The sequence below is a fragment of the Chrysemys picta genome, chromosome 12 (assembly GCF_011386835.1).
Source record: "Chrysemys picta bellii isolate R12L10 chromosome 12, ASM1138683v2, whole genome shotgun sequence".
In the NCBI taxonomy this organism is placed as follows: Eukaryota; Metazoa; Chordata; order Testudines; family Emydidae; genus Chrysemys; species Chrysemys picta.
In genome coordinates, this window is record NC_088802.1 from 55,972,288 (window position 1) to 55,998,638 (window position 26,351).

Consider the following 26,351-nt stretch of genomic DNA (forward strand, 5'->3'; position numbering starts at 1 on the left):
CAGAAAGTGCTCTAGGACCAGTCTGTCTCTCTGTCCATGGAGAAGACTATGCGACTTAACCCCCTAAAGCTGGACTTGCACCTCTTTCCCATGTTCGAACACCATACACAATTATATCAGTGGTTGGCGCTAAACCAGCCTGTTGTCTTGGAGCAGACAGAAAAGCCAGAGACTGGAGCAGGGCACACGTGGCTGGAACCCAAGATCTCAGAAGCAGATTCCAACTGCTATTCATTTTTCTGTTACTCCGCCTCCAACATCCAGGAGAGTGACAAGAGCAGTAAAAGCTTATACTGTATTTATTTGTGAAAATATTTGTCAAAAGATACTGTATTCAGATCTGGCTCTGTGCTTCTGCCTATTCTGCTTCCTGTGACCCAAGCCTGGAGTCCAGGGCTTGGCTGAGGCAGCACAGCACCCTCTGGTACTGAGGGTACTCCTGCTGAATCTGATGGATAATGACATTAACGGTGTGCAGCCGGTCCTGCTGTTTCTGCTGCTCCTTCTGCAGGGCTTGCTGGGTGCGGCAGAGTGGGGTGTACTTCCCGTCCTTCACTGCCTGCAGGTGCTTCTGACGAGTCTGATAGGCCACAATTTCTGAAAGGTTCTTAGAAGAGCAACAATGAAAACTGCATTAAGGACACCTGACTGAATAAAAGGGAGCTAGGAGAGTAAGGAGGACTTAATCAAATGGGGGAGGAAAAGTGACTATCACATCTTGAAATGGGGGATTATTAAGAGGGACAGCTCTGTGAAGTCCTGTTGTAACTACTCATGTGGGCATCCCCCATGTTGAGTGTTATATATAAATGATCACAACATAGCTTAGTGAACCTCCAAATCAGACACATGCATAGAAGGGAAATCTTGCAAAGACAGAGCAATTCTGTGAATTTTAAAAGACAAGGGAGGTCAGTCGGGTCACACCACCCCCAGAGAAAGTTCTGTCTCCCACACAGATGAGCTTTGCTCTTATTGTTGAGACTTCCAGTTCTAGAGCGGAACATGAACATGGTGGTGCTCAAATATCCAGCCTGAGCTGGGTACATGTGGTTTGGGATGAGGTAGAAAGGCCGTGTGGGCTGGCAGCACAGGAAAATAACACATGCAATGCCTGTGTATTAAAGACACCTTACCCAACGTTTTTTGTCCTGAAGCCGCTCTATGTCTGCATCAAGGACATCAGTCTCAGCCTGCAAACTGGAGATCTGCTGCTGCTTTTCCAGAAGGCTGATGCTGAGAGATTTCTGGGTGTTCTCCAGCTCTGTGATGCTTCTGTTGCAGTCTTGAGCATTCTAATGAAAGGAAGGGAAGGAAACTTGAGATTCTGCCTCTGCAATGCCAACTGCATTGCCAACTGATCACCTGAGAACTTCTCCCTTTCTTGGACATTTCAAGGCTGTACTTCCTTTAGTAAGTATACTTTGTGGCCTGAAGGCTCAGACACTCACACAGCCAGATGCCCATTAGGCACACTGGGCATTCTAATGTTGTGCCAGGAAAGGTGACAGTCCCCTGGTGTTTCGCTGCATTACCAGGCAGTGAGTGTGTCTCCATGCCTGGGGGCACATTACTGCACTTTTCTTTACACTACCATGAAGAGAGGCAGATGGCACAGAATATGCACCAAGCACTTTCCTTCCAAGCACTTTGTATCCCAACCCCAAGCGATTAAAGAAAATAGGATAACTGGGGAATGAGGAGCAGTGTTGAGGTGTTTGAGTAAAAGTCCCATCAAGTTCTTCTAAGACAGAAGGTTAGTGGGTCTGGCACGTGATCCCCCTTCAGGCAATAGCAAAAAGCAGATGATCTTCAGAGCTACATGAGGAATACCATAGAATCCTGGAGACCAACATGAGTTTCACCGTGGCCTATCCCTAGTGTCCTCTTCCCCACTGACATATGTCCACAGCACTTGCCTTGCCATCTGGGAGAAAGGTTGGCTCAGTGAACCTTGCATGACATCCTCCTTGCATAGTCTGATAGTAGGTCATAAAGCAAAGTTGATGTCAAGCAGTATCTGACATGTTTCGAATTACAAAGCGAGTGCAGAAAAAATCAGTTCTTATGGCCCCTCTCTACCTGCTCACCTTTTGGGTTTCCTTGATTTTCTTCCGCAGCTCCTGTGTCTTGTGGTGGAAGTCGCTCTTGGTGAAATGTTTCTTATCCATTTTGCTCTGGCCCTCCCCCCGAATCATGATGGTCTCTCTGCGGGAGACAGCGGCCTCCATGTCTCGAATCATCTTCTCCTGCTGCTTTGTCAGCTGGCTGTAGCGGACCTGCCATGTGTGAGGAGAGAGAAACTCTGAAGATCCCCAGTGGTCACAAATTACATCTGATAGAAGACTTTCAGTGTGACAAATTCCAACTACCGAGACAGGACACATTTGACACACTGGCCTTGACAGCCCAAATCTTTCAACAAAATCCTGCGCCAGGTTTGTACAGCATGGATCTGGGGGGCAGCAGACTAATAACTGACTCCCTATCCGCTTGCCCAACACAATCTTCTGAAGATTTCAATGCAATAAATTCATCTAAATGCAATAATAAGGGAAGGAGGGTAGAAGTATCCTGTGGGTGGGAGAGGAGGTTGCTTTGGCAGAGAGAGAAACACTTCTCTGAATCGGTGCATTGGTGGATGTAGTATTCCGTAAGTGCTGCTGGGCCACCATGTAGTAAGATAAACACTATCCTGTAACCCTTCCCGGTCAGGTCTACCTTTTGCTGAGCTCCCCCATTGCTAGGCTAACGCAAGGAACATGGAAAGAGGTGTAACAGCATGCTGAGCTAGTTCAGTCGCTGGACAGGTCACGGGAAGACACCGAGCCCTGACACTTCCCGGAACCTTGGAGATAATACTTCCCCAAGTTATCTCCTATCTACTGTTCGATGTTTCAGCATCTCCTGCAAAGCTGGTTAATCTCCTTGTGAATCTCCGCTTCCCCCTCCCACCTTGGCTCACCTGCATCCTATGGATCTCTGTCCTCATGGCTCGGATCTCGCCTTGCCCTGCCTCTGAGTCCACTGCAGCACGCATCTCCTTGGCCAGCTGGATCTTCTTCTCCCATAGCATGATCTGATGCCTTCAAGGACAGAATGGGAGGGGATGCCTTTGTATGAAAAAGAAGGGGTCACCCTGCCGCTTGATTCCCTTGTATATGTGATGTCACACTATGGACCCCCATTCTGAGTCCAAACCTCAACAGTCCAGCAGGAAACTAAGAGTTCACTGTATGGAACATGACCCATTGGTGCCCTCAATGTGAGAGTCCATCAGGATTCTGCAGGTCAGAAGTGCCATGAGAATGGTAGAAGTCGGGGTTGGGATTGCAGCATAGAGGATTAATGCCAACATTTGTTAATTCAGCAGCTTTGAAAAATCAGGCCCTTTATTTAGGGGCCTACTGTGAAGTCCCAAGTTTGAGAATTTTGGATTATGTAGCTACCTTCCTCTGGACAGCCATTGGGCTTACATCACACCACTCCCTACTGAGTTTTCCCCTCTCCCCCACACACTCAACACTGGCAGCGTTCTGCTGACTAGAGGCCAAGCACTAGTGAGAGTGGAGACCACATTACTTCTCATTCATCGACGGGAACAGGTTGCTGTGCAGCAGTATGGGGAAGACTGAACAGCAGTTACTGTGACTGTACCTGGCCTGCAGAAAATAAATGATAGACCCTTAACCTTCTGGGTTACAAAAAGTTATAGGACTCGTCCCACCTTCCCATCCAAGGTAAAGGGAGCATGTCAATCTGACAGGACGCATTTTCCCCTACAGCATTAGGGCAGGAAGGATAATGCAGTTGCATGACAAGGGAGTTCAAACAGTGGCATAAAACAAGGTGTCTGGGTCTCACTCTGCTTCCACCAGGCTGTTTAGGAGTCTCTCTTTCTCCTCCTGCAGTCGGTCCAGCTTCTCCTGCATCTCAATCGACTCTCTCTCGGCTGCCTAGAGTTGGGAAGCAGAAATCAACATCACTGTGTCAGACTGAGAGGCGCTGGCAGGCTCACTGCTTGCCTCTGATCTTCCTGCCTCTTTTGGCTGACAACCCTCCCCACAACACAGGTAGAATTTCAAACCCTCCTGGGCTATGTAAAAGGAATCATTGTCTCTGCACAGGAACCTAACTGGGACAGCCTTTCTGTGCACAGCTGTACATTTCCATCTGGTTACATGGTCTGTGCCATAGGGGCAGCAGTTAGCAATCTCTGACTGTCCCCTGCAACACCGTGCCAGTGGGAGCTCAGCAAGATTGCTGTGTGTCAGGCTGTGTCTAGGAGACGAGGAGCAACGCCTTCCCTACCTTGAGCGAGCGGACAAACTCATTTTCCATGATGGTGTTGCCATGCTGCAGCTCCTCCGAGTTGTGGCTGTTCTTGTTGATTAACATGTTGAGTTTCATCAAGTCATTGGCCATGTTCCTCATGTGGCGTTCAATGTCTTTCTGCTCATTCTTCTCCTGCTGGATTTCATCTTTCCAGGAAAGAGATGGAAAAGATTTTAAAAAGTGAAAGCAGAGAGTTCTTACCAGGGCACTGGGGGGTGGGGGAGTTCTGACAGTGTAAACAAAGCTACACTTGTAGCTACCCACTCTGAAAGTCTCCATGGTCTCTGACAAAGCCACAAGCCTTTCCATAAAGCCAAAGCCAAAGCCAAATCCATGTTTTGAAAATGGTTATGATGAAAGGAGGACTGGGATGCTAGAATTGCTATAATCTCAGGGTTGGGCACGTACCAGCCATCTGTTAGACAAAAGGTAACAAACATGCTGAAGGTCTAACTGATCACCATATGTGGAGTCAGGAAGGAATTTCCCCCCAGGTCAGATTGGCAGGGACCTTGCAGGTTTTTCGCCTTCCTCTGCAGTGTTTGAATGTGGGTCACTTGCCAGGATTATCTAGCTATATCTTGTGACACCCTTACTCCCCAATATTCACCACTGTCATGTAATCAGGATATGTTTCGTACAAATTATGTCTTGTGAGGTATCATTCTAAAGGTCTTCATCTGCTAGATAGTAACATCTCGTTGGATTGTATGTGCTATTGTCGTGTGTGAAGTTGTGAAGTGTGGCTATGTATGTGTTACTGAAACATATTGCGAGGTTGAGCACCCCCAAGCAGCCTTTCAGGTACAACAGTGAAAAGGCCAAACAACGTTACTGGCTCATTGAGGAAATGCACAAGCACAAGGATTACCCCAGGAACTGTGTGCGACACAAACCTCTCAGAGATAGCTCTACACAAGGGGAACTGTTTGACCCAGGTCACAGCAAAGGAGCTTTCCAGCAAGTGGGAAGAAGATATAAAAGGGGGACAATGACATCATGAGGGGACCTCACTCTCCCTGCAACACCACACCTGGAAACACCTGAGGGGCCAGGACTCAACTGTGGGAAATGATGGTCCCAGGCTAGAAGGATCTTTAGCCTGTGTATGAAAACCTGGAAAAGCCAAGACAACTTGTGCCTTAAGAATCTGCCAGCCTGTTTATCACTCAGGGTGAGAATTTGCTAATTTATATCATATCTACCTAGTGTGTTAAGCTCAGTTTGCGGTTTTTGTTTATTTACTAAGGTAATCTGCTTGGCTCTGTTTGCTATCACTTATAATCACTTAAAATCTATCTTTCGAAATTAATAAACTTGTTTTTGTTTTCTCTAAAACCAGCTTGTGGAATTCATAACTGGGGAGGCAAGAAGCTGTGCAGCTCTTCCTCCACCTTGAGGGAGGGGGCGAATTTCATGAGCTTACGCAGTGCAAGACAATACAGTTTTGGGTTTACGCTGCAGAGGGGGAGTGCCCTTGAGGGCTGAGCAATTCCCTAGCTGAGTCTTCCCATGCAGAGCTGATTTCAGTGTCTGTGTCTTTCTGCAGGTGGGGGTGTCCCTGCCTGTGTGGGCTGGAGGAGGCTTGAGGGCCTGGCTCAGCAGGGCAGTGTAAGGGAGCCCAGGCTGGTGCAACACGCAGGCTCAGTGGTACCCCAGTACATCGGGTGGCACCCCGGAGTGGGGAGTAACCCGTCACATATCTCACTTCTTTGACGTTGTTGGGGTCTAGGGCACTGGTGCACCTCGGTCCCTCCTGTGCTCTGCCTGTGGCATATAATAGTCTAGTCTCCTGGAAGCCGTGATACTTTGGTCTAATTCAGTTGCTGGGTCTAGTGTGCAGGTGCTGGGTGGTGCTGGTGGCCTGTGATACACCAGAAGTCAGACTAGATGATCTGGTAGTCCCTTCTGGCCTTAACCTTTATGACTCTATTTCCTAAGAACAGTAACATATCAAGATGGTCACTTGGGGTGCGATCCCGCAACCTTTCCTCTTACCTAAGTACAGGCTGCAAGATCCAGCCCTTAGTGGGGATACCAGACTGCTCAAGTGGCAGAAGGTGCCTGGCTTGTAGCCCCAGATACACTGTATTGCTCATATGTGGCACTATGCTTGCAGATACTGGAAATGTTCTTTGTTGAGGGGTTCTAATATTACAAGTTATTGAACCTTCTCTCCCTTTGTTCTCTGGCAGTGCGTCCCGCTCGCTGATTAACACCGCCAGGAGGATTGAGGGAAACACTTACTTTCCGTGCGCACTTTCTTCTGTTGCATGATGGTGATCTGTTTCTTCAACATATCCAGGGAGGCCAGCTGCTCTTCCCGCTCCTGGGTCAGTTTGACCAGCTCTTTCTGCAGCCTGAGCCAGTACTTCTGCAGTGTCATCACCTCTGAGTTGTATTCATCTATTTGCTTGGTCAGCGTGTTGATCTCAACTTCCAAGGGTCCCAGTTCTTGGCCCTGTAAAGGAAAGAAGTTTAGTATTAGTCAGACAGAGAGGCTACTTACTGTGGCATCCCTGGGCCTTCTGGAGCGCAGCACAGGGATGCCTGAAATGCTCATTTTGCATGATGGAATCCAAATGCTTTTCCAGCACATGGCTGCATCAGCACTGCTGCTATCTGAGTTCTGGGATCATGTGAACAGCTTCGGGGGTTGCTTCTGGTTGTACAGAATTCGTTTCTGTCATGCATAAGCAGAGAGAACTGTGTATGGCTTCCCTATCTTTACCCTCCTCCACCCCCTTTCTTGTGTTTAGATTGTAAGGGCACACCCTGAATGGAAGTCCCTAAATGCACCAAGAAAAATCCTCATCCCATAGATTTGCTCTTAATCAATTGTTGGATTATTTCTTAAAATGACACATTGTGAAGCTGGGATTTAATTTTTGCATTAAAACTAATCATGAGTCTAAACTGGGGACTTGCTCACATCAGCAGCAGAATTCAGCAGCCAGAACTGGGGTTATCCCCATTTACATTTAGTCTGGCCTCCCAGGAGAGGTATTGACCAGGGCTGCTGCTTTGATAATTTTTTAGGGATACAGATAGTAACACAAAAATCAGCACAACAGGCATTCTGAGTGCATTGTACAGGATAGACACAGCCTCTCGTTACTCACCCATGTCTATTACCTCTACTACGCAGTTACCTTTATGAACCAAATTTGTAATCTCATCAAAGAATGAAATGAGGTTTGGGGGATTAAGCATAAGGGACGTACCCCCAACTGGGAAATCATCATCTCCATTTTCTTGTTGAACAGGTTGACGACCCCCTGCTTGCGCTCGATCAGGAGATTGCGCTTGGCGATCTCATTCTCACTGCGGTTGATCAGGTCATTGATATTTTTCATTTCCTTGTCCAGCTCAGAGAATGTCTTTTGGAGCATAGAGAGCCTGCAGTTGGTGTGAGTTGTGTCCAGAATGACCTGGGCTGTGTCATTCTCAACTTTGGAAAAATGCAGCTCCTAATAACATCAACATCAACAAAAGCATTGTCATTCAGCAGGAATCCACTTCTTAGTATTGTAAACAGGTCTGCAATCCTGTCAACGAAATATGGCTAAGAGAGGAGCACGTCTAGTACGTAAAGAATGGGACTGGGAGTCAGGAGACCTGGAGTCTATTTCCAGCTCTGTCAAATGTGCTATGGGGCTTTGGGCTAGTTACTTAACTTCTCTGCGCCTCTCTTCCCCCATCAGTACAATGAGGATAATGATATTTACCTACTTCCTAGGGATGATGGGAGGAGTAATCCTGAAGTTCTTTGAGGGAAGATGCTAGAGAAGGCAAAGTTTATCATCATCATCATCCCTAAAGTTATTTTCCCAACCTATATGCCTCAGTTACATCTGGCCAGACAGACACAGAGATGCAAATAACTACAGAAGATCCACTTGCCCTGCATCTATCTTGGAGTTGCCTGCATGTTTCACAATCAAAGGCAGCATTAAAGCTTTCCAGGAGCCCAAGGATTGCACCTGATGTATAGAAAATGGAGTAGAGTGAACAGAAAAACAGGGCCCACAGAAATACAAGTCTGAGCACTTGCTGCTACATTCTTGATGTGACCACTAGGTCACTCAACTCAGGACGGCACACTTCTTGCTGGAACTTGTAGTCTCTGTGAGCTGCACCTCTGTATGCTGATGAGGGCAGCCAGATCGTAAAATGTCATGCTCTGTGCTTTGGCCGCCTCTGGTTCACTTCATTTAGAGAGTGGGTCTGCTGTATTTCTCTCCACATGGAAGAGCATGCAGCCCTGAGTCTAAACATGCCCAGGGTGCATCACTCTATGCCATTCTCTAAGCCGAACATGAAGCCAGTACCTGCTGTACAAGATGGCAGTAATATTTCTGTGGCTAAATGATATTCGGAAATCCTGCAATATGATCCTCAAAAGGCAGCTGGGGAGGGAAGAGCTGTTAGGCACATCTGCACCTGGAGGGGAATTCAGAGAAGCAGCATTTTGCTTTGCAGGCCCTTCTACTTTTATGCTTAATAGGAATGTCCCCTGCCCTTTCCACAAGACCTGAAAACTTGATGAACAGTAACAGAGATCTCTCATATTTCTAGAGTACCTCTCATCCTGAAGAGTCCTAAAGTATTTCACAAACCCAGCCTACAGTTTACAAGGGCGTCACTTCACCCGCCGCTGAAATACAGCCACTTGTAGGGTGAAACTGCAATTTAACAGCACATGGCAACATAATGCAACAGCTTAGGATTGTAAGTAAAGAAGAATCCCAGCCATTTGAAACTGTACGAGAAATGTAATAAGGCAAAGGGAAGGACCCAAGATAGAATTTGGCTAGAATGCGACATAGTCAAGGACAAAGCCCTGTCCTCCTGGCAGTAACTGGAGCACTAGGAACACAGGGAATGTGATGGAGCGTGCTTTAAATGGGGTCCTTTTTTTTTTGGCAGGGGAGGCTATCTATTGGCGGCAATGGCCTTTGGGCCATGCTTGTAGTATCCTGGAGGGAATAAACACAGAATGTGTCTCTCTCTCCTACAGGTCAGCTCCCATCAATCACACAGAAACAGATGCCATACCAGATCCAGCTTTCTCTTATGAAGTTTAGCAGCCAGTTGGGAAAAATATTTTGCCGCTTTGCTGGACATCAGCTGATCCTGCAGCTTTGCCATGATCTGATTCTCCAACTCCTGCCTGGCTTCAGTCTCTTTCTCTATTTCCTTACTGATGGCCTGCAGCTCATTCATCCGAGCAGCTCGGTCCTGAGAGGAAAAACACGGAAACAGGGCTGTTAAAAATTGCAGGCTGTAGGGATTTGGGGAAAGTGGATGGAAATTTACAGGTGACAAAATATCAATGTCTGATTCAAAAAGCCTCTTCTCCACGGGTATCTGGTCTCACCGAGTTGGCCCTGCTGAGGGCTTGCTCTGTCTCATGTAGCGTGCGGGTGTATGTGCTGTATTCAACTTTCAGGGCATCCTGTTTGGCCGTGCACTGGGCAATCAGCTTCTTGCTCATGTTGGCATCATTCTCCGAGCGGTTCAAGATGCTGGCAAGCAGCTCGTTCCGCTCTTCCTCCTTCGTGACTGACTTCTTGTAGACTTGGATCTCTGTCTCTAAGGACTTGAGCTGGTGCTTGGACTGCCTGCAAGGCCAAGGAGAAGACAGGAGAGTGTCATGGGGATTGATTTACGCACTGGATAGTCAACTCCAAACTCCTGCTTTCAAACAGGCTGCTGCAGAAATGAGTAAGTGAAGAGCAAGAAAATCAGACAAGTTGATTCAGCACTGGGGCTATCTGTGTTCATTAAAATCACCCCACTGGAAATAAAACCAATGCACCTAATTTTTTGGATAATTTTGAATAGCTCCTTGTGCTCTAGATCTCCCAGTCCTGTTACACTGCGGTTCAGGGGATGAGACCTCCGGGCTTGATCTCAGCCCAAAACACCCAGGGCCAGTTCAGATGGGAACACAGAACTACTGGGGCACCAGTTCTAGGAGTGAGAGGACAGAAGCTCCCTGCATGGCTCTCTAGCACCATGCTCCAATTGGCCCAGAAGGGACACTGATGTGAGGAACTGCCTTCAGTCCTGCCTGACCAAAAGGATAGGCATAACACAGGTTCTGTTGGGGAAGGGGTCCTTTCAGGCCCTCAGGTACCCATTGGTATTGGAACAGGTATGCTCTTTTTCATGATATTTCCCCCTCTCTTTCCACCAAGCCCATGCTGTGATGACCCAACTGTTACTGGTGGCATCATGTCATTTCCTTGCCAATAAGCTACATTCCAGAGGATGTCCTTATGGGAAGGGTGAAGGAGACCCACAGCCTGGATACACTGGGAATGGATGGGTCACCACCATGCTGGGAAGTTACACTAAGGAGAGAGAAAACAAAGAAGATGCCAGTATATGGAGAGAAGCAGGCAGCTCTCTCACTTATGGGGAGCTGGAGGAGGTGGGAATCACAGATTTCAGCAGCTGAGAAGGGAGCATTTTTCTTCTCTGCTTGGCGTGAACTGCTTCAGCAAAGCTGTATTCTCACAGGAAACAGCAGTGTGTGATTCTGAGAGACATCATACATATTTACTACAGATTGCACCTAGTTGACTGCATGAAAACTAACCAATTTTGTCACAATTTAAACATATTTTGTATATCATCAGGAGTATTTTAATATACATTTAGTACATTTTATGAAATACTTTACCACATACTCTGTGAAAAACATATTCTGTTTCTGGGTGGGTTCTATCTAGCTGATGAGTGCCGGGAAGTAATTAACTTGGTGACAGTATTTCTCTCTTGTCTGCCCTGATGTTCTGTTGAATTCCTCACTAATTTCCCCCTCCACAGTCATATGGATGCAAGTCATGCATCTCTGCAGTTAAAACAAACTGCCTGCAACCCCACTAGTAGCCCGCAGGCTTGTGATAAATCAAATAATGTTTCACAAAGTTCCTCTCTACCTTCCCCACGCTGCTGAGCATTTAGCTGCCGGATGAACAGCTGGGTTACAGCAGACTGACCTGTCAATCTTAATAGGATCCAAATACTCAGCAACAAAGTCCATTTTATTCCCACTTCCATTCCATGTTTGAATACCGCCCCCCTCCCGACGGTATCTGAGTACCCTGAGTTGGGGATAGAATGTATTCCACTTCAGAAGCCCTCTCCGTTTCCCAAGTTCAGCCGTCATTTCCTTCCACACAATGTCTTCCCACAGGCACATTTCATTACACAGGTACCAAGCTACTGAAACTAGCAGAATAACCAACATCATAGTCAAGATGGAGCCTTATAAGTGGCTGGCAGAGATGGGTGTTTGACCGTGGAAACATCCTTCTCCCAAGCCTGATGTGGAGCTTAAGGGAAAGCAGACAGCGTCAGCATGTCTCCCTTGCTGCAGTGTGAATGTGACAACACAGAGCTCTTGGCAGATGGATGGAGAAACCAAAAGTCAAAAGGAAATGTGTCTATAGAAAATGAATTCCTTTCAGTTCTTCTCCCTATTCTCCTCAGGAAATCAGAGTAGAAAAGTATTTTGCTGATTCATGCTCCATTGGGCAAGTTTTAGGGCTAAAGAAAGAACGCACATTCCCTTCGACACCAAAGGTCGGGATTTCCTGAGGAATGGGTTCTTGCCGAATGTCATCACATCGTGACTGCACATGACCTAGGTAAATCTTTCCTGATGCCTCTTCTTTTGTCCTGGGAAGTCCTGCAAGGGATAGAGTGAAATGCAAACCAGAGAACTCTGCCTAGTTATCTATTTCATACCTTTGAAGGAAGATCATGCTGTGAAGGGAGAAAACACTAACAAAAAATGATGCTCCTTACCGTAAATGACCCTTTGCCTTTCTAAGCTCTTCAGAGCAACAGATTTATCCTTCGTTTAGCGGACTCTGTACATACAACACTATATTAACAATAACCTTGACAGCACTCTTTTCTCTCTCAGAATAACTCCCATCCAAAGTGTAGCTACCCTTTTTGTTGGCCCACTTTCAGAGCTATACCTTAGTGCCTCCTGCATGGCAGAGTAGGCTTCATCTCGTCGCTTCATCCCAGTCAAACTGCTATCCCACTGATGCATCAGTTGCTTCTTCTCCATGTTAATAGTTTGTATCTCCATACAAGCCTGCAGAGAGACACCACTCTGAGATACTGAATCAACACTGGGCTGGGGTCTCACACCTGCATTCCATCCTCACTGCCCACTTCATTTCACAATACAGCTGGGAAGAAACAGCTCAAAATATTCACGCTTTGTCTTCTCTTGTTTTCCTATGTCCCCTGCTCTTTCTTTGACTCTTTGTACCTTTACCCTTGTAGAGTAAGTGAATTAAACGCATTGGCTTACATCTTGTTTTCAGCAAACAGAACGAGGAGTACTTGTGACTAACTCCCAGTCTTTATTCAAGCCTAATTTAATGGTGTCCAGTCATTATACAAACTAAAAACTATTTCCCCATGCTAATCTTTCCCTTACTGTTACTCACACCTTCTTGTCAACTGTTTGAAACGGGCCATCCTGATTATCACTACCAAAGTTTTTTTTCTCCTGCTGATAATATCCCACCTTAATTGATTAGTCTCATTAGAGTTGGTATGGAAACACCCATTTTTTTCATGTTCTCTGTATATATATATATATATATATCTTCCTACTATATTTTCCACTCCATGCATCTGATGAAGTGGGTTTTAGCCCATGAAAGCTTATGCCCAAATACATTTGTTAGTCTCTAAGGTGCCACAAGTACTCCTTGTTCTTTTTGCGGATACAGACTAACACGGCTGCTACTCTGAATCTTGTTTTCAGTTACTCTAACAACTTCACTGTAACCAAAAGTGCAATTTATATCATTATGTACATGAACATTTTTTGCAACATTAAGGTCACAGACAAAAATTGCAGAAAGGAAAAGAAATGCAAAAGTCAAGGCCCCAACAGCAACATGAACTCAGCCTTGTCTCACATCCTGTGTGTCTTATGGGATACAATTTACAATGCACTGTAAATGGTAATGTATTACGCTCCAGATTGAACATGAGAATCCAGACTAGAAAAGGTCTATTGTGCTAGCACAGTTGGGTCAGTGCCTCTGTGCAGCGTATTGTGATGGACTGGTAGCACTATACAGCTATTTACATTGCGGTAACACTTAGGTGTAAAGCTAAATATAATCACTATGTAATACTTGGATATTGTGCTACTATGATGTACTGGAGAAAGATGTGTAATTAATATGTAGGAAAATGGATGTCAGAGATTGGACCTGGCATGGAGTTGCTCTGCTGAAGACTCATCCTATCAGTCACACCTGATGGGTCTGATTAGCCCCAATCCAGGAGCACAGAAGGGGTGTGTGTCTCCCTCCAAGGTAAAGGAACTAAGGGGGTGAGACAGGAGGTCTTGCAGGGGGAAACCCTACAAACAGCCAACTCAGGATAAGTTTTATTTGTTGTTGTTCTTAAGACCATAGGAAACCCTTTATTCACACAAAGGGCAGGGGTGTGAGATTTTGGACTCGGGGTGTGTGTACTGTGTTAAGCGCAGGGTGGAGGACTCTGGCCCATCACAACATGTAATATTAACCACACATGAAAAATATTGTCATCTCCTACCTCACTCACTGCTTTTCGTGTTATTTTGGTGTCTTCAGCCTGGGCAATAACTTGAGCTTCATACAGACCAATCTGCTCCTGCAGTTCATTGAACTTCCTTGTTAAGCGGTCTACAAGCAGATCCTACAAAAATCAGACCACAACAGATCAGCACAAATACTGCAAACAATCCCAACCCTGACACCATGAATTCAGCAAGAATCACATGGGGGAAGCAGGGTCAAGTGAGGGTGTTGCATTAGAAGTGGTGGCTCTCAGATCGTCACCATCCTCACTAGTGAGTGCAGTGCCATGTGACGACAGTCATCTCCATCTCTGCTGAGTGGTCAAGATTGCTCAGTCCATTGCACCACTCTGCAGAGGATTCATTAGTCCATTTATATTCATCAGTCTCATATCAAGGAAGAGCGTCAGGTCCAAAATGTCACCTAACTTCTATCTATCTAGGTTATTACACTGTGCCCATCACCATGGCATCTGATATCTTAAAAGGTAATAATTTAGAAGAAAATGCCCTCTAAATAGCTATCAAAAATCCACACTCCATTGCCACTGTTCACAGAATCCTACAATATTGATTCTGCTGCAAGAGGCAGTCATCTAACCAGCAGAGGGAGCATGAGTTAAAACGAACGGGCCAGCTATATTTTGTGTTGCAAAATCACTTTTCTGAACTCATCATTGTTCAGAATAATCCCCCCGGGGCTTGAAAATAAGGTGTCTCCTCACTAAACCTCACCTTCCTCCTTTGCATGTCTGGATACTGGGTTGTTACTATAGAGATACTCAAAGAAGCTGTGCTGTGGTTTTTGATTTTTTTTTGCTGTCAGGAAGGTTTCTGGGATTTTTTTTTTAATTTAGAGGAAAAAATAGGCGAACAGAATGTTGGGAATCATTAGGAAAGGGATAGATAATAAGACAGAAAATATCATACTGCCTCTATATAAATCCATGGTACGCCCACACCTTGAATACTGCGTGCAGATGTGGTCGCCCCATCTCAAAAAAGATATATTGGAATTGGAAAAGGTTCAGAAAATGGCAACAAAAATGATTAGGGGTATGGAACAGCTGCCATATGAGGAGAGATTAATGAAACTGGGACTTTTCAGCTTGGAAAAGAGACGACTAAGCGGGGGGATATGATAGAGGTCTATACAATTATGACTGGTGTGGAGAAAGTAAATAAGGAAGTGTTATTTACTCCTTCTCATAACACAAGAACTAGGGGTCACCACATGAAATTAATAGGCAGCAGATTTAAAACAAACAAAAGAAAGCATTTTTTCACACAATACACAGTCAACCTGTGGAACTCCTTGCCAGAGGATGTTGTGAAGGCCAAGGCTATAACAGGGGTCAAAAAAGAACTAGATAAGTTCCTGGAGGATAGGTCCTTCAATGGCTATTAGCCAGGATGGGCAGGGATGGTGTCTCTAGCTTCTGTTTGCCAGAAGCTGGGAATGGGCGACAGGAATGGATCACTTAATGATTACCTGTTCTGTTTATTCCCTCTGGGGCACCTGGCATTGGCCACTGTAGGAAGACAGGATACTGGGCTAGATGGACCTTTGGTCTGACCCAGTATGGCCGTTCTGATGTTCTTATGAATTATTTGATTTAGAAAATGCACATCTAAGGAACTACCTGGTATTTGCAAACAAATACAATCTAAGAATGGAAGAGGGCAGACCATATTTTGTACCAATCTTCCTAGAATATGTTCTTTTAGCATTCTATATGACAAGACAGCATTTCCCCAAGGGACTCTGAACTCCAATGACATAATTCACAGCCTCATTGTCAGACTTGATATTTGCCCTATACCTGTTTTTTCTTCTCCACCTCAGCCTGGTTCCTGTCTGCCTCAGCCTTCTTCACTGCCCGTTTCATCACAGAGATGTCGTCACGCACATCCTGGTCCATGTTCTGCATATAGAACAGACGCAAGGCCAGGTTTTCCACCTCGGTCTGCATTACAGAAACTGGGGAGATAGGTGGAAAGGTCAGTTACAGAAGAGGATTTCTGCAGCATGTACCATACCAGAGCTAAAAGAGAAAGAAATTAGGATGTGGACAGAGCAAAACCCCTAAACTTTCCCCACCCCCAAGTCATATGACCCTCTCTGAGGTGGGCATGGACATCAGTTCCTGGAGCAGAATTCCTGGGGAGAAATTCCCCAAGAGACTTGGTAAGTGCCCTCAATTCCCAGTATATCCTGTATCTCCACAATACTGAAATAGCCCAGTTAAGTTCACTTCCTTGACTGTAAGGGGTTGCCATGCAGAAGATCGTCATCTGATGCACCAGGCTGTCTAATCAACTAAGGATCTGCAATCTTCACCAAAGCCGCAACAGTCCCAGGCAGAGGCCTCAGACAAGTATAACTAGCCAAATGGTGGGAAATGAGCTGTGTTGAATATTGGAAAGCCATTGGAACAACTTACCAAACGTCCTGGTGAATTCTCCCTCACTGGCAATTTTAAAATCAAGAATGGATGTTTTTCTGGGAATGGGAATGATGGAACGGATCACTTGATTAAGCATGGATCACCTGACGATTACCTGTTCTGTTCATTCCCTCTGGGGCACCTGGCATTGGCCACTGTCGGAAGACAGGATTCTGGGCAAGTTGGACATCTGGTCTGACCCAGTGTGGCCATTCTTATGTTCTAAGAGATCTGCTCTAGGAATTCTTTTGGGGAAGTTCTCTGGCCTGTGCGATACTGATCAGGTTAGATGATCACAATGTGGCCTTAGAATCTATGAAAGCCTATTTGCCAGGAATGGCCTTTGTTCAAAGGAATCCTTTAAAGGGACAGAAAAGCATTTGTTTTATGACAAAGATGGGGGTTATACTGGTAGAAATTATGTCAAAACCAAGACAAGTATTAGGTACATCTATAGTGCTTTGAATATACATGGTGCTTTACAGATATAGAATAAAAAATGGTCCACACCCTAAAGAGCTTACAAACTAACCAATTCAATTGCCAAGCTATGCTACAGGAGGCCTAACTGGCGAGGCATACCAGGTATTCTTGGGTTGATCTTTTCAGTCAGCGAGCCATTCCTGAATGCTTGGGCTGATGTTCTTCAAACCACTGTTCGACTTACGCTCAACCTCATTTGTCCTTACGTGACTAGAATAAGGAAAGACTAAGCAAGAGCACCTTAGTCACCTTTCTTGCGTTCATCCTCAGTGCTCTGACATGTTTTCTTGTACAAATTTCTGATGTCCTGCAGCTCCTCCTCTAGCTGCCGACGCACCATGGCTATCTGAGAATATCGGTCCTGGTTCTTCTCCAGTTCCATCTGCAGCCGGGCCAGCTGCTGCTGGACCCCATAAAGGACTATTCCCAGATCCTCCCTCTGCACCTTACCCTGCTTTGTGGCCACCGTCTGCAGACACAAGAGGAGATGGGTCAATTCACACCAACTTGGACAGGGCTGGAATACTGTGGGAAATCCAAGGAAGACTACTATACCAGCTCCCGAAGCTCCATGGTCACTTTTTCCATCTGTTTACTAAGGTAATTCTTTAAGGCAGCTTGGAATCTTCTCATCAGGGGCTAGAGAGGGAAGGAAGATGATGATAGCATCCTTATAACACCTGCATGAATAAGTTATCCAGGAATATGTGTCAGGTATAACACTGCATTTTCACCTCTGGAGACTTGGGTTCCTGTCCTGAGCAGGCTGCAAGTGAAATGGGTTATGCAGATTCAGCCTTGAGCCTAGTGGACATTTATTAATATCATAAAACAACCACCTAGTTTGGCATCACTAGTCGTTTCTGTTTAGGTGAGGCCCAGAGTCTTTGGAGGTCAGAAGTGAAATGAATGGCAGAGCTGTGCGAGGGAAGCTTGGACAGCACTTGCACACCAGCTATAGGTCCTTCATTTTCATGAGAACTGAAGTTCACCAGATTTTCCCATTGCTCTAATTTACTACAGAGGGACCAGATACCATACAGGAGTCAGAACTTTTGTAAAAAGGATGTATGACGTATTTAACCTAGAATGCAGCTAAATCATGGCCCACTTTGCCTCCCACTTTTCATGGAACCCTCGATACCAGTGATGAGTCTTGAATTTGGACTTTTCTTACATGTTCCGGGTCCAAGACAATCAGCTGTGTTTCCTCCTCCGATTCCTCACTGCCCTCTATTTCAGCTTGCTCATCTGCATAATGTAGACTTTCATTCTCTTCCTCACTGCCAAGCCTGCTGAGGTGCTGGTTAAACTGCTGAAACGCAGCGTCTGAATACGGAGAGGAGATGGCTGCCCCAATGTCACCTGTGCTCGGACGACAAAGAGCAGGCATCACAGAATGGGAATTCAGTGCATTTAAAGGTATTTTAAGATTAGCAGAAGTCCTGATAAGGGGAAAAATACCTAACAGAGCCAGCTTTCTTTGGAGTTTTCGATTGCCTCACAATGTCACTAGCACACAGAAAATAAATCATAATAAAAATATACAGTAATTCTAACAGTGAGGAGGAAAGTTATTATGGAAAAGATTTAAGAACAGGCTTAGTAGTAGCATCATACAGAGGTTAAACATAAGGATTAAGGCTTGTCTACATGGAGACACGCAGAAAAATTAATCTGAATTAAAGGTGTGAATTTAAAGTGTGAATTAAAATAAACCAAATTAAGGCCACTTTAATTCTGAATAAGAGTGTCCATATGGGGGCTTCATGTTATTTAATTAATACACTTTAAATTCACATCTTTAGTTAATTCGGATTAATTTTTCTGAGTTCCCTGTGTAGACAAGCCTTTAGATTCGATAGTGTATGTCCAACTAGATTCACATTTATTGGGAGAGGAGAAAAAACTGGATACTGTATTTGAAAGCTGGCTGCCAGGATAGTACGATTAGTAAGACACTGACTGATACCTGACTCAGCATGAATCTCCGTGTGCACTGATAATGCAGACCTCTGGGTGCTAGCTCCTGAGGACGTGCGGGATCTGGTCCAGCTCTCTCTCACTGGCTGCTCCATGTCAGGCAGTTTGGGAGGAAGATTATCCACTTCCACTTGGTCTGAGGAAACCTCTTTGGCTTTTTCCTGGAACATAAAGGCCATCGTATAAAATCTGGGCTGTGAAAGGATCTTCATTTTAACACAGTTTGCTACTAAAATTCTGCTTATCTTTGTCATCACAAGAGAGGAACAATGTAAAAAAATAGTCAGCTATCAAAACAGTCTTGCTGCTTCCTGAGGAAGCTGGAAAGCAATTAAAAGGCTCTAAAGTTATCCCACTGATATGCCAGCAAGGCTTTATCACTCATGGTGATGGGCACTTTAGAAACGCATGCAATAATAAACTAACCCCTTGAATTTTGTCAAGAGTTTTTTATCCACCATGGCTGGTTACCAATTGTCTCCTTTCCAATTAGCCTCTCTCTTGCATGATTCATCCAGTGGTGTATGTTTACAGTACTAGAATTGGTTCAACAATTTGGGAATGTAATGTCACAAACACTGAATTGTAGGTCTTGTGAATGAGACACTCCCTTAGTTTAAATTCATAACCAATCACCTCTCCAAAGATGACCTCAGAGACCACCTGCTCCATGGCCCCCGCAACCTCCTTCTCTGTGGCCCCCGCGACCTCCTGCTCCGTGGCCCCCGAAACCTCCTGCTCCGTGGCCCCCGCGACCTCCTTCTCCGTGGCTCCCGAGACCTCCTGCTCCATGGCCCCCGCGACCTCCTGCTCTGTGGCCCCCGCGACCTCCTGCTCTGTGGCCCCCGCGACCTCCTGCTCTGTGGCTCCTGAGACCTCCTGCTCTGTGGCCCCCAAGATCTCCTGCTCCATGGCCCCTGAGACCTCTTGCTCTTTTGGGATGAGTCTCTCTCCTGGGTCCTCTGTAGGCACAGCCTCTCCCTCTTCCTTGTCATCACTGTTCTCTGGCTGCATTCCCTAGCACAGATCAAAACCAGAAAGTAGAACACAACAAAACAATATTATAATGGTCCATGTTCTTTACTAAGGACTATTACTACAGTGCTTTACAGCTGCTTTGCAGTGTCAGTGCACAGGAAATGAATCTAATCTGACCACATCTAGTATAACAGCAGCGCCTGCTAGGACTACAGTGGCTAAGGCCCTGTCAAAATTTCCATGAGAAACTTTTAATTTCCCATATTTGTAACTCAGAAGTGAAAAATCTCTCTTTAGATTTTACCGAAGAAGGTAGTTTTCAAAGTCACATTATACCCGACCGAATCGCTTTGTTTTCTTTCTGTCTGTCTCTTTTCAGACTGTTCCTTTTAACGAATGCTGTAAGTCACTAGGTTCTAAGATTGTTGCCCAGGCCTTTGTTATCACAAAACGAGACTATTACAGTGTGCTATAGCTGAGGATCCACCTTAGAGCCATCCTAGACTGAAGCTGGTGCAGAACACAGTGGCTCGCTTACCAAGTGGGGCATCTTACTGGAAGCAAGTGACACTGGTGCTCCAGGATTTGCACTGGCTGCCTGTTGATCTCCGGGTGGAATTTAAGGTGTGGGTTATGACTTAGAAAGCCCTAAATAGCTTGGGACCAGTCTGTCTGAGGGATCGCCTCTCTCCCGGGGCCAAACTTCCACAGCAGCTGTGATCAGCAGGGAGCCCAAGCTGGATCTCTCTGGTTATGAAGAGGTGGCAGCTGGCAGGGCATTTTCTTTGAGTGTTCAGGACTATGGAACTTGCTCCTAACGACTCTTACAAACAGATAACCTACGTAAACAGTTAGGGCCTGATTTTCATAACTGCTTGGTGCCTGCAGCTTGCATTGACTTTCACTGGCATCAAAGATGCTCAGTACTTCTGAAAATCAGGTCCTTAGAGTGGTTTTGAAAATAAAAGAAAACAAATCGGAGGATTCCTATGTGGACTGAGACAGCCCAGTAAAATGTCTAGTGTGAAATATCATTTAGCGCAGAAGATAAATATGAATAATCTGTACGTTCTATCTCCCCCAATAAGTTAATATTTACATTTATTTTCTTGCAGTCAATTTATTATGTATGTTTGTAACATTGTAAGCCAGGGGTAGGCACTCCAGCTGATTTTCAGTGGCACTCACACTGCCCGGTTCCTGGCCACCGGTCTGGGGGGCTCTGCATTTTAAATGAAGCTTCTTAAACATTTTAAAAACCTTATTTACTTTACATACAACAATAGTTTAGTTAGATATTATAGACTTATAGAAAGAGACCTTCTAAAAACATTAAAATGTATGACTGGCACGTAAAACCTTAAATTAGAGTGAATAAATGAAGACTCGGCCCAGCACTTCTGAAAGGTTGCCGATCCCTGTTGTAAGCTATATATAGGCAATGAGCCTGTTGTACTTCAAATAATCAATGGCTCCTATTTTGAACGTGGATTGTGGATGAAAATTCTTTAATTACTGTATTACAGTAATGAGCACTCAGATTTCCATACCAAAATACAACTCTTAGGGCCAAGTCCTGCAAATTTCCAAGCAGCAAGATGCTTGAGGTCATCACTTTAATAAGATTAGAGGCTGCTCAACACCTCACAGGATGAGGCCCTTACTAAATAAGAAAGCTCCATGCACAGATTTATCTTTATTTACGATGAGAACTTTGAAAATGAAAAGGCAAAATCTATATTCAGTGGGAAACTCAACTTTCACCCAACAGACACAAACTTCTCTCCAACATCCACCAAGCAGACAGGATCAGAGCATGTGAACCAGTTTCCCCACTGATAAATTGGGGATAATGGTGTTTATCTTTCCTTTAAAAGTGCTCCAAGATCTACAGATGAAAAGTGCTGTGTCAGAGATGAGTACAAGCTAAGTTTTACAAGACTCTCCTGGAAACTGGAATGTAGCCAAATTAAGCTTCCCGTGGCCCCCCTTTCATGTCCCCGATAAGATGGCAATAGTTTCTCAATTTTTTGCTACACTGGAATTGCTTCGTTAATGATTTGTGATGTCAAAGCATTGGACTGATTGTTCTGTAGATACCACACGTTCCTAGGGAGAATTCATAAACATCCACCTCTACAGTCGGAGGCTCTGGGGATTCAGGTGCATTGTGCTCTGCTGGGTTGAGTTCCATTCCTGGCTCCTCTGCTGAAACACCATCTGCCTCTTCCTTTCTGGTATGGCTCCTCTCTGGTTGCACCACCTAGCATACAGCAGAAAACATTGGAACAACTGACTGTCTCCAATCAAAGTTCCCTATTATGTACTGTACTACTCCTCACAGCACTTTACATCTAGTGTAAGGAAATGCTCTTAATATTGAAGCATCTGCTAGTGCTGCAGTCGTTAGAGATGTAGTAGTAAATAAACCCTTACATTCCTCCCAGCCTCTACAGAGATTTTTTTAAAAATGGCTTGGTTGTTTTAAAATGTAGCACAAAACCAAAATCCCTAACCCAAAAGCAACTTGAAATGATTATAAAAATTCAACATCAAAGTCCATAACTCAAAATCTGTGAAGTCTTATTCTGTGTTTTGTCTTGCTTAAGATTATGAATTGACTTGCTTGCAAATACGATATTTCCCAATAAATGTTAGAATTTTCTTTAGGAGGAGACCACTCTGAATATTAAATATATTATACCAATAGATCACCACAATTTCTCAGATGGAGGAAGTTTCTGTATTCACAATTTTTGAAAATTTAGAGGATATTTTTAGTGTGTTAACTATTTTAATGTTTTTCAGGCTCCAAAGTAAATGTGTTCCCACACATCTTTTGTACATCCTTATTAGTAAAGTGATGGGTACAAAAAAAATCCCCAAAGAAACATAAGGCTGGAAGGGACCTCGAGAGGTCATCTAGTCTAACCCTTGCCCTGTGGGAGGACCTAGACTATCCCTGACAGTTGTTTGTCTAACCTGTTCTTAAAATCCTCCAATGGGGATTCTCCCTCAGTAATGTATTCCGGTACTAAACTATCCTTATAGTTAGAAATTTTTCCAAAATCTGATCTGAATATTCTAGCTAATCCTTTTCAGGACAAAGGCACTCTGATCTCTAACATTTCTTGGGGAAATGTTTCTTTCCGTGGTTTGAATTTTTTGTTTTTTGAATGTTTTGTTTCAACATTTCTTGGGAAATCCAATATTTCAATATTAGTTGCATTTCTAGTGAACCCACCCACATAGTATCTGGGCACCATAATATGCGCTAATTCCAGTGTGATTCTAATTCCAAAGGTGCATAAAGTCCTTCATATTTGCAACTTTACCCCATTGCCTTCTGGATGCAGCTCCTCCTCCTCCTCCTCTTTTTCTGAAATTTGTCCAACACCTGATTCAGGGCTTAATTAAATTGAACAAAATTATTGAACAATTTTAAGCAGAATAACAACGTACAAAAATGAAAAGCTTGGCTCTAGGTCAAATACTGTACTAGCGCTGCCTCCTGGAGCATTAACAGGGATCAGAACCAAATGCAGGAGTTTGTAAACATGCGGAACCTAACGCCATCAGGAACACTTGCATAGTCTGTTTCAGTGTGAATGAAGACAGTTTATTACTTGGATTTGCTGTGTTTGCAACACAGTCACTGCAGCCTTGTGCAAGTGCCTGAGAACCAGAAACGGACATGGACTGAAAACAATGGAATGCTGGTGCAGCTGGAGGAGACAGAGTCTGGAAGAGAGCTAGGATTTGGGGGCTGGGGCTGGTCTGGAAAGGTAAGGTAAGGGATCCTCCTTCCTTGTCCCTTTCCCTCGCTGGCTCTTTTCCCCATCCTTGTTACTCTGAGCCCTCTACAGTTCCCACTAGCTCTATCCGCTCCTCTCCCCATCTCCATCCCAATTTCTCCCCTCCTCCCACCAGCACAAATCCAGATCCCACATCCTCCTCTGTGTCCTCCTCATCCCCTCTGGTGACATTAGCCCTAACACTGGTTATCCCCCATCCCCTCTCTACCTCCCACACTTGACCCTGCCACCATCTCCACTCCTCTTGTTCCATCATTCCTAGCCTCATGCCCATCTCCCGTTCCTTCTCCCCAGCTCTTGCTGTCTCTGGAATGCCCGTTCTATCCACAATCTCTTCCTCTCCCACTCCTTCCAGCTCCCAGCTCCCAGAGAGACATAGATCCCTTTGTTTGACTCTGCTTCTGCAGATGCCTTCTCTCACAGATGCCTCTCCTTCTCTCCTACTCAGTGTTCTGGATCAGACCATGGTGGGGGTCTGGACTTCTCTTCTTCCATTCCTGTCACCTCCAACCTCACCCTGCTCTCCCTCCCCACTCTTTCTCCTCTTTTGAACAGGTGAGAATGGTGAGGGGCTGGAGGAAGGAAGGGGTGAGGATGATGAGGGGCTGAAGGACGGATGGGGGAGGATGATGAGGGGCTGGGGGGTGCAGGGGGGAAGAAGGGGGTGAGGATGATGAGGGGCTGGGGGGAGCAGGAAGGAAGGAGGGGGTGAGGATGATGAGGGGCTGGAGGAAGGGGATCGGGGTGAGGATGATGAGGGGCTGGAGGAAGGGGGTCGGGGTGAGGATGATGAGGGGCTGGAGGAAGGAAGGGGGTCGGAGTGAGGATGATGAGGGGCTGGAAGAAGGAAGGGGGTCGGGGTGAGGATGATGAGGGGCGGGGGGGAGCAGGGAGGAAGGCGGGGGGAGGATGATGAGGGGCGGGGGGAGGATGATGAGGGGCTGGGGGGAGCAGGGAGGAAGGCGGGGGGAGGATGATGAGGGGCTGGAGGAAGGAAGGGGGTCGGGAGGAGGAGGATGAGGGGCTGGAGGAAGGAAGGGGGTCGAGGTGAGGATGATGAGGGGCTGGGGGGTGCAGGGAGGAAGAAGGGGGTGAGGATGATGAGGGGCTGGAGGAAGGAAGGGGGTCGGGAGGAGGATGATGAGGGGCTGGAGGAAGGAAGGGGTCGAGGTGAGGATGATGAGGGGCTGGGGGGTGCAGAGAGGAAGAAGGGGGTGAGGAGGATGAGGGGCTGGAGGAAGGAAGGGGGTCGAGGTGAGGATGATGAGGGGCTGGGGGGTGCAGGGAGGAAGAAGGGGGTGAGGATGATGAGGGGCTGGAGGAAGGAAGGGGGTCGGGAGGAGGATGATGAGGGGCTGGAGGAAGGAAGGGGGTCGAGGTGAGGATGATGAGGGGCGGGGTGAGGATGATGAGGGGCTGGAGGAAGGAAGGAGGGGTGAGGATGATGAGGGGCTGGGGGGTGCGGGGAGGAAGGAGGGGGTGAGGATGATGAGGGGCGGGGTGAGGATGATGAGGGGCTGGAGGAAGGAATGGGGTTGGAGTGAGGATGATGAGGGGCTGGAGGAAGGAATGGGGTTGGAGTGAGGATGATGAGGGGCGGGGGGGAGCAGGGAGGAAGAAGGGGGTGAGGATGATGAGGGGCTGGAGGGAGGAAGGGGGTCGGGAGGAGGAGGGGCTGGAGGAAGAGGCTCGGGGGGGGGGGGCTGGCACAGGCCCTCCCCGTGAGGGGCCATTTGGGGCGCGTCCCTGTCGCTCACCCGCTGCCCGGCTCCACCGGCTCCATCTTCCCGTTGCCAGGCGACACCATCAACATCCGCGATCCGGGAGGTACCACGGGGGAGGGGGAAGCCGGACTGAACCATCCCTTCCCCAGGGCGGGGGAGGGTCAGTCGCGCAGAGCAGGGGGATAGCGGGGCCGGGTCTCCTCGCCTCCCCCCCCCCCCCCCCCGTCCGCCGTGGCACCTGCTGGGGAGGGGAGAGCCCCGCGGTGGGGGGGCGATGATGGGGGTTGGATCCCCAGAGACTGGTGGGGGGGATTCAATCTGTTAAAATCCAATCAATTGGATTCAATGTGTTAAAATTTTCGTGCAAAGTCATTAGTGGGTGCAAAGTGTCCCCAACAGAGCCAGCCTGCTCCCCCTGCATGGTTGCAACACCATCAAAATGTGACCCAGCCACCCGTGTGCACACGCGGCGGAGCAGCCGGGCCAAGTGGCGCTGCGGCCTGGTGCACAGGGTCTCTCTGCTCCTGTACAACGGAGCGCAGGGGAGTCAGCTGTTAACTTGACTCTTCATGGCACCAGCTTCTGCACTTTGTAGATGAGAGAGGGGAGACTCCCCAATCCAGGAGACCTGGGGTCCCTGCAGGAGGAGTAGGGGGAGAGACCGCGGACTGTAACGGAGTCTGTGCTGGGTGGGAGGGGACCAGAATTTCCCGCCACACCCGAAATACCTGGATTGACATCACTGAAACTGAGCGACCTGGGCCAAAAGATGTCCCCTCATTCCTAGGTGCAGGAACTAGGGGTGCAGCTGCACCCCCGGGCTTGGAGTGCTTTCCCTGCTAGACAGGGGTTACCGTTTGGTTCAATGGCTCTCAGCCTACACACAATAAAATTGTTCTGGCCCCGCTGTCTGCATTCGTTGATGAGAATACATTTTTCCCATATGGCACCTCTCTGCCATCAGTGTTAA

At 46.5% G+C, this 26,351-nt stretch overlaps 1 protein-coding gene across 2 annotated transcripts; it reads right to left on the minus strand.

Moving 5' to 3' along the window:
- Nucleotides 1–281: 281 nt before the first annotated feature.
- Nucleotides 282–25,680, minus strand: CCDC40 (coiled-coil domain 40 molecular ruler complex subunit). 2 transcript variants are annotated; one of them, XR_010591938.1, is made up of 21 exons: nt 25,415–25,680; nt 23,178–23,250; nt 21,977–22,105; nt 19,501–19,881; nt 18,854–19,025; nt 18,059–18,246; nt 17,437–17,520; nt 17,131–17,350; nt 15,775–15,932; nt 13,948–14,070; nt 12,336–12,457; nt 9,716–9,959; nt 9,394–9,576; nt 7,560–7,805; nt 6,583–6,796; nt 4,312–4,481; nt 3,865–3,956; nt 2,966–3,113; nt 2,091–2,279; nt 1,137–1,295; nt 282–607 (listed from the first exon to the last, which is right to left on the minus strand). XR_010591938.1 is itself a non-coding variant. In XM_005283136.5 (21 exons), the coding sequence occupies exons 1-21, from the start codon at nt 25,468–25,470 to the stop codon at nt 359–361; spliced, it is 3,573 nt and encodes a 1,190-aa protein (XP_005283193.4). In that variant the 5' UTR covers nt 25,471–25,680; the 3' UTR covers nt 282–358. The 2 variants fall into 2 exon arrangements, 1 of the variants encoding a protein (XP_005283193.4); XM_005283136.5 differs by having other exon boundaries at nt 2,966–3,086.
- Between the last annotated feature and the right edge of the window lie 671 nt (nt 25,681–26,351).